Here is a 12779-nt window from a genome sequence, read left to right on the forward strand (position 1 = left end):
TCAATTGGTTTTCAGTTTTCTTGGCTTGAGTTTTTTTGGTGGGCTCCTCTTTTGCACTGTCTTGTCTGGTGAGACACCTTCAGCTAGCAAGTTTTGCAGTTGGCTGCAATAAAAGTAGCACTATGAGTCCCTTGTATGAAAGCAGTATACAAGTATAAAAGAATGAGAATTAATGTGTAGCATACCCTCTTGTAACCCTATTGGGGCTGTTCTGTATGATCTGGTCCCTTGTGAGCCTTGTGGGGCTGGTGAGTGTATTTGGGGCTGGTGTAGGCATTTCTTGGTCATGGAGAGAAGCATCTGGGGCCGGTACTTCAATTTCTAAAGCATGCAAATCATCTAGGGCTGGTGGTGCGATTTCTTGGTCATGGAAAGCATTTGGGGCTGCTGGTTCAGTAGCAGTATCCTGAGATTTCTCTCCCTTCTTTGCTCTCTTTGTTGGGATTTTTGCATTCTCACCATACTTTGTTGTATTTTTTCTTGGCTTTCTTTTCCTGCAAGTTTGAACAAAAAAATATTTAATTTAGTTAGCAAAACAAGTCATGGCAGCAAGTACATATAGTTGGGTCTTACCTTTTCTTAGTCCCATTAAGATGGCATTTGTAGCTTGTTTCACCATGGCCTAATTCTCCACATCCCTTGCACTTTCTTTTGCCTCTAATCATTTTTTTCTTGCCCTTTTCTGCCTCATTTGCAGCTTGTTTATCTGCCTCATTTGCTGTTTCCTTGGCTGCCTTCTTTCCTTTGCTACCACCACCTTCAAGGAAGCTTTTGATCCTGAGTTTTCTGTACCGTCCAGCAGTCCTCTTGTCAAGTGGTGCCCTAACCCCAAAAGGCAAATCAATATCTGGCCACTGTGTTCTATCAGGCAATGGCTCTATAAGTCTCTTATAAGCTGCCTTGAACCTCTCAACAGAGTAATACTCATGCACAAAGTCCTCCATATGTACATTACTAGACTGTACACTTGTAATCAAAGCCAAAGCATGCTGGCAAGGCTTACCAGTATGCTGCCACTCAAGACAGGTGCACTCATGTAGAGAAGACTTAACAACATGTCTACTACGAGTGTTTGTGGTGTCCCAAATTTCAGCTGCAGCACTTCCACCATCTATAACAGTCAAGTGCCCAAGTCCTCTAGTTCTGGCTTTCAACTGTTGTATCACTGCTGGGAGGATCTTTCCAGTAAGCCTTTCTGAAATTTTTCTCCTTTTCGCCCATAGCACCATAATCATCTCTCTGAGTTTGTCTGCAAGCTCAACAACAGGAAGGTCTTTCCAGTCCCTGATCCAATTGTTGAACACTTCAGCAAGGTTATTAGTGATATAATCACATTTAATCTCAGGATTGAAGCCAGATCTCATCCAAAGCTTGTAATGATGAGCCTCCATCCAAACCAACACTTGAGGACTAGCTTCAATGACTGACTTGTAAAAATAATTGAAAACTGATTCTCTATAAGCTCTAGCTGCAGGATACATCTTAGAGAACACGTCACCACCAAACCTTTTAATGAAATTGTTCATTAGATGTCTAAAGCACTCCCTATGTTTAGCCTGCGGAAACACATTCTTAACTGCATTTTCTAGACCTTTGCACGCATCTGACGAAATAGCTAAAACAGGAAGATCTCCTATGGCCTTGTGCAACTGAGTCATAAACCAAGTCCAGTTATCTATTATCTCACCATCAATGAACCCAAAAGCAACTGGGTACATCCAGTTGTGACCATCTATACCACAAGCTGCAGCTAAATGACCATTCCATCTACCATTAAGTGCAGTAGAGTCTATGCTAAGGTATGGCCTGCATCCTTCTAAAAAACCTTCAATGCAAGGTTTCAATGCACAAAAAAATCTATGGAAATAGAAATTGCCATCTATCTCCTTGATGCCAATCTCAATAACACTACCTGGACACCTCTTCAGGACCTCTGCCCTCCAATTGAATAGCAGCTGAAAGCTCTCTTCCCATTTGCCATACAATTCTCTCAAAGCAATTTGCCTACCTCTACAAATAGTATCATAATGAATTATACACTTGTGGTCATCCTGTAAAGTTTTTTGCAGTTCCTTAGGGCCCATAGCTGTTTTCTTCCTAAGGAGATGTATTGCCTTTGAAGCAACCCAAGCACTGGTTGGTGTGGTAGTCTTCCTCCTAGCACTTGATTCACATGTATGCTTATCAACAACCACAGTTACCTGCAACAACAAAAAAATTAGTCAAGGCAACTAATATAGAAGGGCAAAAAACATTGGCAGCCTTAAAATTATTGAAGGGAAAAAATTAATGGAACGCAAAATGAAAGTTAGTACCATAACGGTGCACCCATCAGGCTGTCTACGCCCAACAAGATGCCAATGACAATCTTCTCCCCCCTTGCAACCTCCAATATATCTTTCAGGATCTGTTTTGACAACGTGTAGTTCAAACTCTTTATTTATAGCAAATTGTCTCACCGCCAATCTAAACTCCTTCATGTTAGAATAAACTGTGCCAAGATCCATATTGGGCCGATTTGGATCGTGCACCACAGTCCTCTCCCCTGGTAAATAGTCATCAACTTCAATGACTGCCCCAGTTGTATCAATTTCTTCAGTCCTCTGACAAGTATCGGTGTTCTGTTGATTGCTAGCTTTACTGGCTGCCTTTCTTGCCTTATCAACCTCCTCATCGTCAGCCCTAAACCCCAACAGCTCATACATCACCTCATCATCAACAATCTCAATTCTTCCCTCTTCATCTCGATTGTCCTCGATGCGTAGGCTATCCCAATCAACAAGAGGTGCCTGCATTTGCTGTGCAGGAGGTTCTACCAGTGCTAAGCTAAGATCAGGCTCCCCATCGAGCCTAGTAAAGAAATAAAAAGGTGGCATAGTTAGATTACCACCACATCTACACTGAGATCTCCATCTACACTTGTCGAGTCTCATCTACACGCTTGGACACAGTTAGATTACCAGCAAAGCAAGAATACGTACCCTTGGAAGAGATCTGGCCAGTTCTCCATCCACCACTTGGAGCAGCACCGACGTCGGCCGGCAGAGCCGGGACGCCTGGCTGGCTTCGGGGAAACCCAGGAGGTGCCCTGCAGTGGACCGTCGGCGGCGGCGTCGGAGGCGGCGGTGCTGGCGGCGGCGGGGATCCGTTCCCTCTCTCCCTTGCTTGACCTGGCGGCGTCGTCTGTATCCCGTGCGGAACGACCGTGAGTCTCCCGTGAATGAAGAGAAGAGACTCATGAAGAGAAGGCCTCCGTGATGCATCAGGGAGGGGCAAAACGGGTAGGCAAGTTTGCCATGGTAAAAAAAAAATAATTTGGCAACAAATCCTCCACAGGGCATATTTGCAGGTGTGTATCGTTTGAGAATGGCAAACGGACGAATCCCATTTGCGGGATGGCAAAATTGCAAAGCCCAGTTTTCATAATGGCAGAATCACCATTTTCTCTGTGGGAGCAGGGAAGGAATGGCGTAGGGAAGAAATCAAACGCGGGGAGCGGGATGGCTCGGGAGGGGAGGGGTTTTCGGACGCGTGGCGTGGGCCGTGGAGATCAATGAAATCGAACGCGGACAGCAGAACAGGTGGCCGAACGGGCGGCCGGGCCCGCTACATCACGGGCCTGCTAAGGCATGATCCGAGTATCCGACTGACTTGTCGAATTGTGTCGTGTCTGTTATGGACGGTGTGGTGTCTACATGCTAAGCACGGTCCAATAAGTGTCGTGCCTGGCTCGTTGGCACACCGAGCCCATCATGCTTGTGCCCAGTTCAGGTCCAACCATATTCTCTACGTAAAAAAAATTGTCCAGCTCAGTTTTTCATCAGAAATTTTAACTATGTACAAGTCATACAATTCATAAACAGTTAGAGATACCAAATTAATATACGTAGACCTTCGAACTATACAATAATAAGCTTATAGACAAAGACACGACACTATAAAGTTCAAACTTGATTCACAGATGCCAAGTTCAATCGTAGAAGATACCGATATGCATATAGCTGAAGACAAACTATAGAATTTAAACTTGATTATGTTTAGTGCAATGGGTGTCTCGTTAAAAACTTTTCTAGGTAAAAACTCACGCCTCACCAGGAAAAACCCTATAGGGGGAGTGCAACTAGCTCAAATGTTTATAATTATTACAAATTACACACTCTGGTTTAATTATCAAGATACAGATATTTAAAAGACTCTTGAAGCTCCAAATTCTCCATGGTGTGCTGAGTTTTTGTATCCCCTTGCTCCCAATCTTTCACCAAGGACAACATCTCCACCATCTCTAGACTTAAACGCCACCGATGGTCTTCGATGATCCTACCAATTAGACTAGCAGAAACAGAAACAGTCGAGACATCTTGTACATGCATTTAGTTGGATTGAATGACAATAGGATCAAATGTCTAACAAATTTGCTAAGTATTAAACAAAGATTTAATTAGATGGCATACACTTGGAGATATGATTTGTTATATGATTTGAAGTATACCAAAGATTCAACAAGAAGGAAAACTTGATGATATTCCATATTATGTTGAAATGAAGCTAAAATAATGTATTGTTGTGAAAACAATCTAGTTCAAGCAGAAGACAACAATACAAATAAAATCGATGAGATGACTTGTATGTTATGAAATATCATTGCACCATGTGAAGGCAAGCACAATTGTGAAAGGGTAAATGAGACATGAGGTTATGCATATGGATTGGTCGGAGTTTGCTTGTGAAATCAAGAAGATGAATATGGATTTCATGAAAATGATTTCAATGTATATTTATTTTTGGTTCAAATCACTATTTGTCTTGGGATGCCTTGAGAGGGTGAAAATAGCAAGGAAAGGACTTCAAATGACCAAGCAAATACGAATATGATCTTGCAAACGCCCTGTTCCGCAGCACTACTTCAGCAGTACTTTCAGCGAACGAACAATATTTCTCTCATAACAAATCAGTATAAGCATCAGCAGCAACCAAATTTTAGCAAAACGAGCAGGGCCTCACTAATTTATACCACAACACGTGTTCCCAGTTCACCGGCCCCCTTCCTGTACTTGTAATGGTATGATTCGAAGTAACCCAAGATTAATTAGCTCTGTTTGGAACACCGGAAGTTTTTCAAGTTTCCACATTTTTCTTTCGAAATTGAACTGATTTCTGTGAAATTTCTACACTTAACCGACGGGAACAAGCTAATTAGCTAAAAGAGTAAAAATGCATGGATAGTCCATTAACTTGTGATGGTGTATTGATTTGTCCCATCAGGCTTGAAAGTGTATTTTTGAGTTTAAAACCTTGATCAGTGGTACATGAATAGTTCATACCCCTTCGTTTTATGTTTATATTTGTAGAAAACCCCCTGTATTTATTTTTCTTTCATAAGCTTACCCTTGCCTATGCTAGGCGCTGAGGCCGACGCTACGCTTCAGCACGCCGCACCGCCTGCGTGGATGCAGAAGTGCTCCAGCGCTAGCTTTAAGTCCGGCACGTAGGGCTTCACCTTCACGGCTCCGTAGGCGACGCAGCGGCTAGGAACCAGAGCTGCTCGAACAGAGGGAGCACGAGCGAGCCCAGCGTGGTGATGTTGGAGTGTAGCGCATCGTCGGCCATGGACATGAGCCCTTTGGAGGACAAAGCTGCTGCGGCCTGCACTGTAGTTGCACCACAACCCTATGCCCAAGCTGCACCACAACCTCCTGCAGCTATCCCGCCCTTCGTCACACCGCCCAAGCCGCCATGGTGGGAGGTGGACAGCGACTGCGTCACCGACGTCCATGGGGAGGAGCTCTGTCAAAGGAAGGAAGCGAGCCAAGACACATGAGGATGGTAGCTCTGAGCTGGAGCTCCCTGGCGCTCGCTCGTGGCCATAGCCATGGTGGTGCGCATGGCGGTGTGCGACGTGCTCTCGTGGAGGCGCTCATGGCCCGTGCCGCGGCCGCCCTCGCCTAGCCGCCTGACACCATCGTGGTGCACGAGACGGATGCCAACAGCGTGCCCAGCGAGCTCTACGACACGGCACAGCTGTACCTCGGTGCGCGCTGCCTCGCGTTGCCGCCAGAGCTGCACCTCCACAAGATGCAAGGCACGAGCGATGTCGTGGCATCGTTGCCGGATAACCACACCGCATGGGACACGTTCCGTGGGGTCTACGTCCTGTGGGCGTCGTGGCGCGCGGAGTCAAACGACGCCTACTCCCCGTCTGGGTTGTTCGATGATAGGGGCGGCGGCTGGTCGGGCAGGTTCAACCACTACCAGACTCAGGCGCTTTGCCGAGTGCCTATGACACTCGACAAATCCTCATATACACTCGGCAAAGATCACTCAGCAAATCCGGTGATGGCAAAGGCCTCTTTGCCGAGTGTCTTTTGTTGGGCACTCGGCAAAGGCTTTACCGAGTGCCAGCAAAACACTCGGCAAAGAAAAGTTGCCTTACGGCGTCAATTGACGGTGATGGCCGCTTTGCCGAGCGCCTCACGGGGGGCACTCGGCAAAGCCCGCCCTCTTTGCCAAGTGTCACACTCGGCAAAGGCAGGGAGGCTTTGCCGAGTGTCTTCCTTATGACACTCGGCAAAGGAAGGGAGGATTTGTCGAGTGCCTTACTGGTGACACTCGACAAAGGCAGGGAGGCTTTGCCGAGTGTCTTACTTGTGACACTCGGCAAAGGAAGGGAGGCTTTGCCGAGTGGCTTACTGGTGACACTCGACAAAGGCAGAGAGGCTTTACCGAGTGCCTTACTTGTGACACTCGGCAAAGGAAGGGAGGATTTGTCGAGTGCCTTACTGGTGACACTCGGCAAAGGTAGGGAGGCTTTGCTGAGTGTCTTACTTGTGACACTCGGCAAAGGAAGGGAGGCTTTGCCGAGTGGCTTACTGGTGACACTCGGCAAAGGCAGAGAGGCTTTACCGAGTGCCTTACTTGTGACACTCGGCAAAGACTCCCTGCCTTTGCCGAGTGCAATGGCCATAGCACTCGGCAAAGCCTCCCAGCTTTGCCGAGTGTCTTGGTCATTGCACTCGGCATAGCTGAGAAATTTGCTTTTTTTGCATTTTTTTGTTTATTGCATCCACACATACATATATCACACAACCATCACATATATATCACATATCACACAACAATCACATATATCACACAACCATCACATATAATCCATAACCATGACAAATATCATCACAAGTTGTCCACAAGTATCACATAGTCCACAAATATCATCACAAGTTGTCCACAAGTATCACATAGTCCACAAATATCATCCAAGTGCCGCCACAAGTGCCACCATTCACAAATAAGCATCACAAGCACAAGTCCATCTACCTCTATTGTTGATGGCCACTCCACCGGTCCCATTGCGATGGAGGTGTGCCCTGAGCTGGAGGTGTGCCATGAACATCATTCGACGCCGCCGATTGCCCCTGCACAAAAGAGGCTCTTAGCATTTTGTGTGATCCGTCGGACGTCCGGCACATAGCATTTCCGATAATTAATTGGCTCCTGCTCCTACATAGCAGCTGCATGGAGGTTCTTATCCGCATTATTTCTGCGCACATACGTAATATAATTTGATTTGATCTTATTTGATTGGTGGAGCTAGCAAGCTTACCTTACTCAACTTTGTTTATCATCGGTTATGCAATCCATGTCAGCTCAGCAATGTAGAATCAATCAGCACTGTCAATGTGAATATATTTATTTTCTGATGCACCATCTGTGATCTCTACTTTATTTCAAATTATTTTCTTTTGGACCAGAAGAAAATGAATATCGATCATAGATTGTAGTAAAAGTTACTAGTCTAGCTTCTTTCTCGATTGAAAACAATGGCAAAAAAAAAAAAATCAAAGGATGGATGCAACTCTGTTCTCAAGATAAATATTGGGAGAGCAATCTTTTTATCATAATTTTTCTTTGTACTGACACACATATGCCCTTATTTTGGTACCCATATTTTCTATTACACATACACATGCATGTGAACATTTCTCCAAACGCCCATGAACTTTATATTGTCCCCAGTTATCTGATCTGCAGTAGCACAGATGACTAAACAGGTCACCTGCAGACCTGTTACAGTGATGCATGGATCATGGATGATGGATGCATGCACGCGTATCTCATTGACTGACACCAACGGGAGATGGATGCCATGCTGATGATATACTGCTGGACTGCTGCTGCTGGTGCAGGAGGACAGACAAAAGCAAGCAAGCGCACGTCGTAGAGTACAACACTTGCTTGCTGCCCACTGTTCCGGCACCGATCGACACCAAGTACGCAGCACAGCCACAGGTCAATGTTCGGAGTCCAAACAGACTTCAGACACACACAAACACAGTACTACTACTACTACTACAGCGTTGGATGCTGCTAGCTACTGAGTGGATTTGGAGTAAACAAATGGCGATGCTGGGCGGCACCAGCCCGGTACAAGCAGGCGCGCCCTAGGCGGATGATGGGGCGATGTGGTTCCGACCAGCGACGGCGGCGAGAACCACTGTTGGAGGTGTGGGGCTTGACATGGTGCTGTGGGAGAGGATGAGGTGGGAGGTGGAGAGGGGAGGCCGGTGGGTTGCGGCCACCGGCAATGGCGACGAGTCTCGGATCTTCTATTTAAGTGGTGGTGTTAATTAGTTTGCTTGACTCTTGGATCTTCTATTTAAGTTCAGTCAAAGTCTAGAAAAAGCTGCGTTTCATGGCAGCACCAAACCCTATATGTATGTTAGTCGCTGACCCTATATGCTCCAACGTGGGCTAAAATTTAAAAAAGACACAAATGTGACATGTTTATTTGAATACGGACAGCGAATAAAAACTGGCAGAGACATCCTAAAGCTGTTGGACCTTTGGGATAGTAGAGTGCCAATGCACACTTTCCCAGAGCTTTTCTGCTTTGTGAAAGGAAAGACAACTGCCCTTGCAAAAGCCGCATTCACATATCATGGTGCATTTGTCTCAACATATCATTTGGATTCACATTCATATATCCATATCCACATTCACATTTAGATTTAAGGTAGAGAAACTCACAGGAGTGATAGCAGGATCATTTGGTGGAGTGAATATCATCGGTGGTGGAACATAGCCTGAGTGAGCTCCAAGATCTTGAATATACTGAAACATCTGCGCCATCCTCCGTCGATCCTCCTCAGCCCTCGCCTCAGCCTCCTCCCATCGCCTCCTCTCTTCCGCCACCTCGGCCTATAATATTTCACCCCAATGATACAACGCAAAGCAAAGGTATGTAAAAATCAATGAACGACGAATAAAACAGAAATAACCTTGAGTGCCTACACCGTGTGCTATGTACAGTCCGGCCGTGTGCGTATGGCCAGGCTCGAGCTCGTGCTCCTTGCTCGAATCTGGGAGAGAGACCTAGTACGGTCGGGTCGATTGCGCCGTCGCCAATCCAGTACCGCCCGTTCTTCTTCCCTCCTCCCAACCTCATGACGACTTCTCCATCAAGGTCCTCAGAGGTGGGATCATACTCTAGCCCATGGACCTCCCTTGCCATCGGTGAGGTGGGTGTGGATGGACGAGTTGCTGTACGCCTCGGGCGGGTCCTCCGGGTTGTAGTGGACGTCGGACGTCGCCTTGCCCTTGTGGGCCATTGCCCACGCCTCGAACTAGGAGACGGGCGCGCCACCATGTGACGCCGACTGCGAAAGAAACAACAGGATGATTAGAAATTTGCATAGTTGAGCTTTACAATAAAGAAATGGATTCAGCATACCCATTTAGCTGCGTAGGCCGGAAGGCAAAGGTTGCCTTGATGGTGTGGTGCACCAGGCATCATCAAACGCCGCTCCCGACAAGCGTTGTGCGTCTCCCACCACTCGAGGTTGCACCACTTGTCCACCATTGCCTCCCAGCAGTCTTCGTGCCCAGTACACCACCACGGAACCACCTACACGACATCAAGTATATGTAGATCAAATTAAGCTTATTTAATCTTAGAAAAAATCAATATTAATCTTATATATTTACCTTCATGTATTGTTCCTTGGTAAGCGTCTCCTTTCTTGCCTCTTTTTTTGTGACCTTCCTAAACTCGAAGGTCGCGTTGTATGTCACGACGGCCTGGAGGCGCGCCTCGTAGTGCATGTCACCCACGAGTTTGTGACAAGCTTTGTTAGCCGCCGCCATCGCTGCCACCTCCCATCCCGGCTCGCATATGAAGAAATCCTGTATGTAGACGCAATGTATCCTATCATTATTTGAAGAATGTCCAATGAATGCGATGAATTGAGCAGTGTAGTGAGACGAAGACTTACCCACAGCTCCGTAATCACCCGCTCTGCCTTGTGGCCGTAGATCCTGCCATCCCAATCATATGCATCTGCGTAGACGACGTAGTGGGCAAACGTCCAGGCCAGCTGCAGCACTGCGACAAAGTCAACAAAGCCAGGGAAGTGTGTCTTGCACAAAAGACCAAGAACGCCATTGGGATGGCGTCCGTGACCACCTGCACCCACAATCACGAAACCCCTGCCCAAGTGATCAAGAAAAATTATTAGTTTCAACATAACAAATGAGAAAATAGTGACAGCATGTAAAGTTACTTACTTTGAACCACCGGGTCGAACCATCGGGCGTCTTTCAAGAGGTATCGGTCGCTTCGGGAGTTGCGAGGGACCTCGCTGATAGAGTTTAGCCGTGCTAGAGGAAGAGGAGCCCCCTACCGCCGCACCACAGGAAGAGGACCCCCCCGCCGCCTCCTCAGCCTCGTCCTCCTCGTCGTCGTCCTCCTCCTCCACCTCCTCCTCGTCCTCCACCACCTCCTCGTGCTCCTTGGGCACCTCCTCCTCCCGCCTCTGTGGTGGAGGAGCCTGACGACCCCTGTGTTTCCTTGGTGGTGGCGGAGGAGCTACCTCCTCCACCCTCTTGTATTTCGACTTTACATTCCTTAAACCCCTTAAGAGACCCCCGCCGCCTGGCATCTTTGTTCAATCACCTGCAATTACAAAGAGATACAAAATGAATAAAACATAATTAGAAAGAGATGTAAAATAAATAAGACATAGTGCAAAATGAACAAAACATAATTAGAAGGTAACATAATATTACATGTCTTAGAAATAATCATCATGATCGGTATTAGCTAGATCATAAGTCTCATCATCACTATCATGCATTCATGCATGTCTACTTCCATGTTGATATCATGACCATCCGGAGGAGCAATGTTGTCATCACTGTCATTGCCTAATTCTAATCGCCGAAGTAATTCTAAGTCCTTCACATTTTGAACCTCATCCCCATCGTCCTCATCATCAACCCTTTCATTGTCTACTTCCATTATGACCGGATCAGTTATGTCTATCACAAAGCTCCCTTGTAGCCCCTCTTCTTGAAAGAACTCTCCGTCATATGTGTTTGGGTCAAAGTTGTAATCTTCATTGTTTGGGACAGGTAGTTTACTGTGTGGCGATACCTTGTTCACAACATCCTAACCCTTAAGATGCGGGTCGTTGAGCCACGATATAGACATCGTCTCCTAGGTACTTGGAATCCTGTCGAATTTTGACTAGCCCAAGATTAGGGGTCTGTCTTATTTTTTTAGGATCAAACCAATGGCATTTAAATATGACAGGATTAAGAGGTTTGCGGCCATGAAACGTGAGTTCGTATATTTCTTCAACTCTTCCATAATAATCGAGCCCATCAAGGGTGGGCATGAAAACTTCGGTATTTGTGGTTCTTCGATTGGGCCAACTCTGCTCGTGTCTTGTGTGAAAACGATATCCATTCACATCATAACCGGTAAATGACATGACCCTAAAGGCACAACCACCGGCAACCTGACTCAACTCGGCGCTCATAGATGCATCGGTTTGGCCCTACAAGCTAAAGCGGGATAGTTCGTTATATCATTCGTACATACAAGCAACTTGTAATGTCAAACTAAGTACGAGCTAAATTAGAACGTACCTTGCATTTGAACCAAGAAATGAAATTGGGTTTTCCATTTCCTGCACCTCATTTAAGAAGGGTGTGAAATTCCCATGGGGTAGGCGCCCTTGATCGATGCCAGAATTCATGAGTAAATTCCCTGTACCGATGAGAAACAAGGTGGTTGGATGCAGAATAGTGACTAGTTGAGAACAAGTTTGTTGAAAACGTGACTTACCCCATGTACGGCTCCACTTCTTCGAGGTTGGTCAGTACATATAGCATGATAGTGTGCCACTCTTCAGGACTCAAGGTCTTGAGGGTCTTACCACTTGCCCTTTCGAGTTGCCCTCGGAAAAGGCTAAGGCTCGATTCATTTTCCCCAGCATTGTAACAAGGGGGTGGATTATGCACGCTAGGAAGGTTGTCACCATAGTATGTTGTTGTGAAGTTTGACACCTCCTCCAGAATCGATGCCTCTACGATGGAAGCTTCAATCTTGCATTTATTTCTACATTTCTTTCGAACAACCTTTAGGGTTCTCTCAATTGAATAGCACCAACGGCCCTGCACAGGCCCCCCATTCGTGCCTCATACGGGAGGTGCAAAATCAAATGCTGCATCGGATTGAAGAAGCCTAGTGGAAAGATTTTCTCCAGCTTACAGAGCAACACAGGTGCCATTTTTTCCATGTCTGCAACCATGGCCCAAGATAACTCCTTAGCACAAAGCTAGCAAAAGAAATAGCTCAACTCTGCCAGCACTTGCCAGACATGATCTAGGACATAGCTTCGAACCATCACCGGAAGAAGCCGCTCAAGCCATATGTGGTAGTCATGACTCTTGAGCCCATTGATTCGCATAGTAGATAAGTTCACTCCCCTCCTCAGATTCGA

At 46.4% G+C, this 12779-nt stretch overlaps 1 protein-coding gene and 1 pseudogene across 1 annotated transcript; one reads left to right on the forward strand and one right to left on the reverse strand.

Moving 5' to 3' along the window:
- LOC136499268 (uncharacterized) lies at positions 1–2720 on the reverse strand. Its single transcript, XM_066494981.1, has 4 exons — positions 2316–2720; positions 574–2201; positions 186–494; positions 1–103 (listed from the first exon to the last, which is right to left on the reverse strand). Exons 1-4 carry the CDS (start codon positions 2703–2705, stop codon positions 1–3), a joined length of 2430 nt encoding a protein of 809 aa, XP_066351078.1. The 5' UTR covers positions 2706–2720.
- Positions 2721–8357: 5637 nt separating this feature from the next.
- LOC136502392 (small nucleolar RNA Z206) lies at positions 8358–8474 on the forward strand (annotated as a pseudogene).
- Positions 8475–12779: the final 4305 nt, after the last annotated feature.

The sequence above is a fragment of the Miscanthus floridulus genome, chromosome 13 (assembly GCF_019320115.1).
Source record: "Miscanthus floridulus cultivar M001 chromosome 13, ASM1932011v1, whole genome shotgun sequence".
In the NCBI taxonomy this organism is placed as follows: Eukaryota; Viridiplantae; Streptophyta; class Magnoliopsida; order Poales; family Poaceae; genus Miscanthus; species Miscanthus floridulus.

Excerpts from the sequence above, each read along its gene's own strand:
- LOC136499268 (XM_066494981.1), bottom strand. The coding sequence starts at position 2,705 with ATGTATGAGCTGTTGGGGTTTAGGGCTGACGATGAGGAGGTTGATAAG. Across the intron at positions 2,202-2,315 it reads CTGATGGGTGCACCGTTATG|GTAACTGTGGTTGTTGATAA; the intron begins GTACTAACTTTC and ends TTGTTGTTGCAG. Across the intron at positions 104-185 it reads CCCAATAGGGTTACAAGAGG|CCAACTGCAAAACTTGCTAG; the intron begins GTATGCTACACA and ends CTTTTATTGCAG.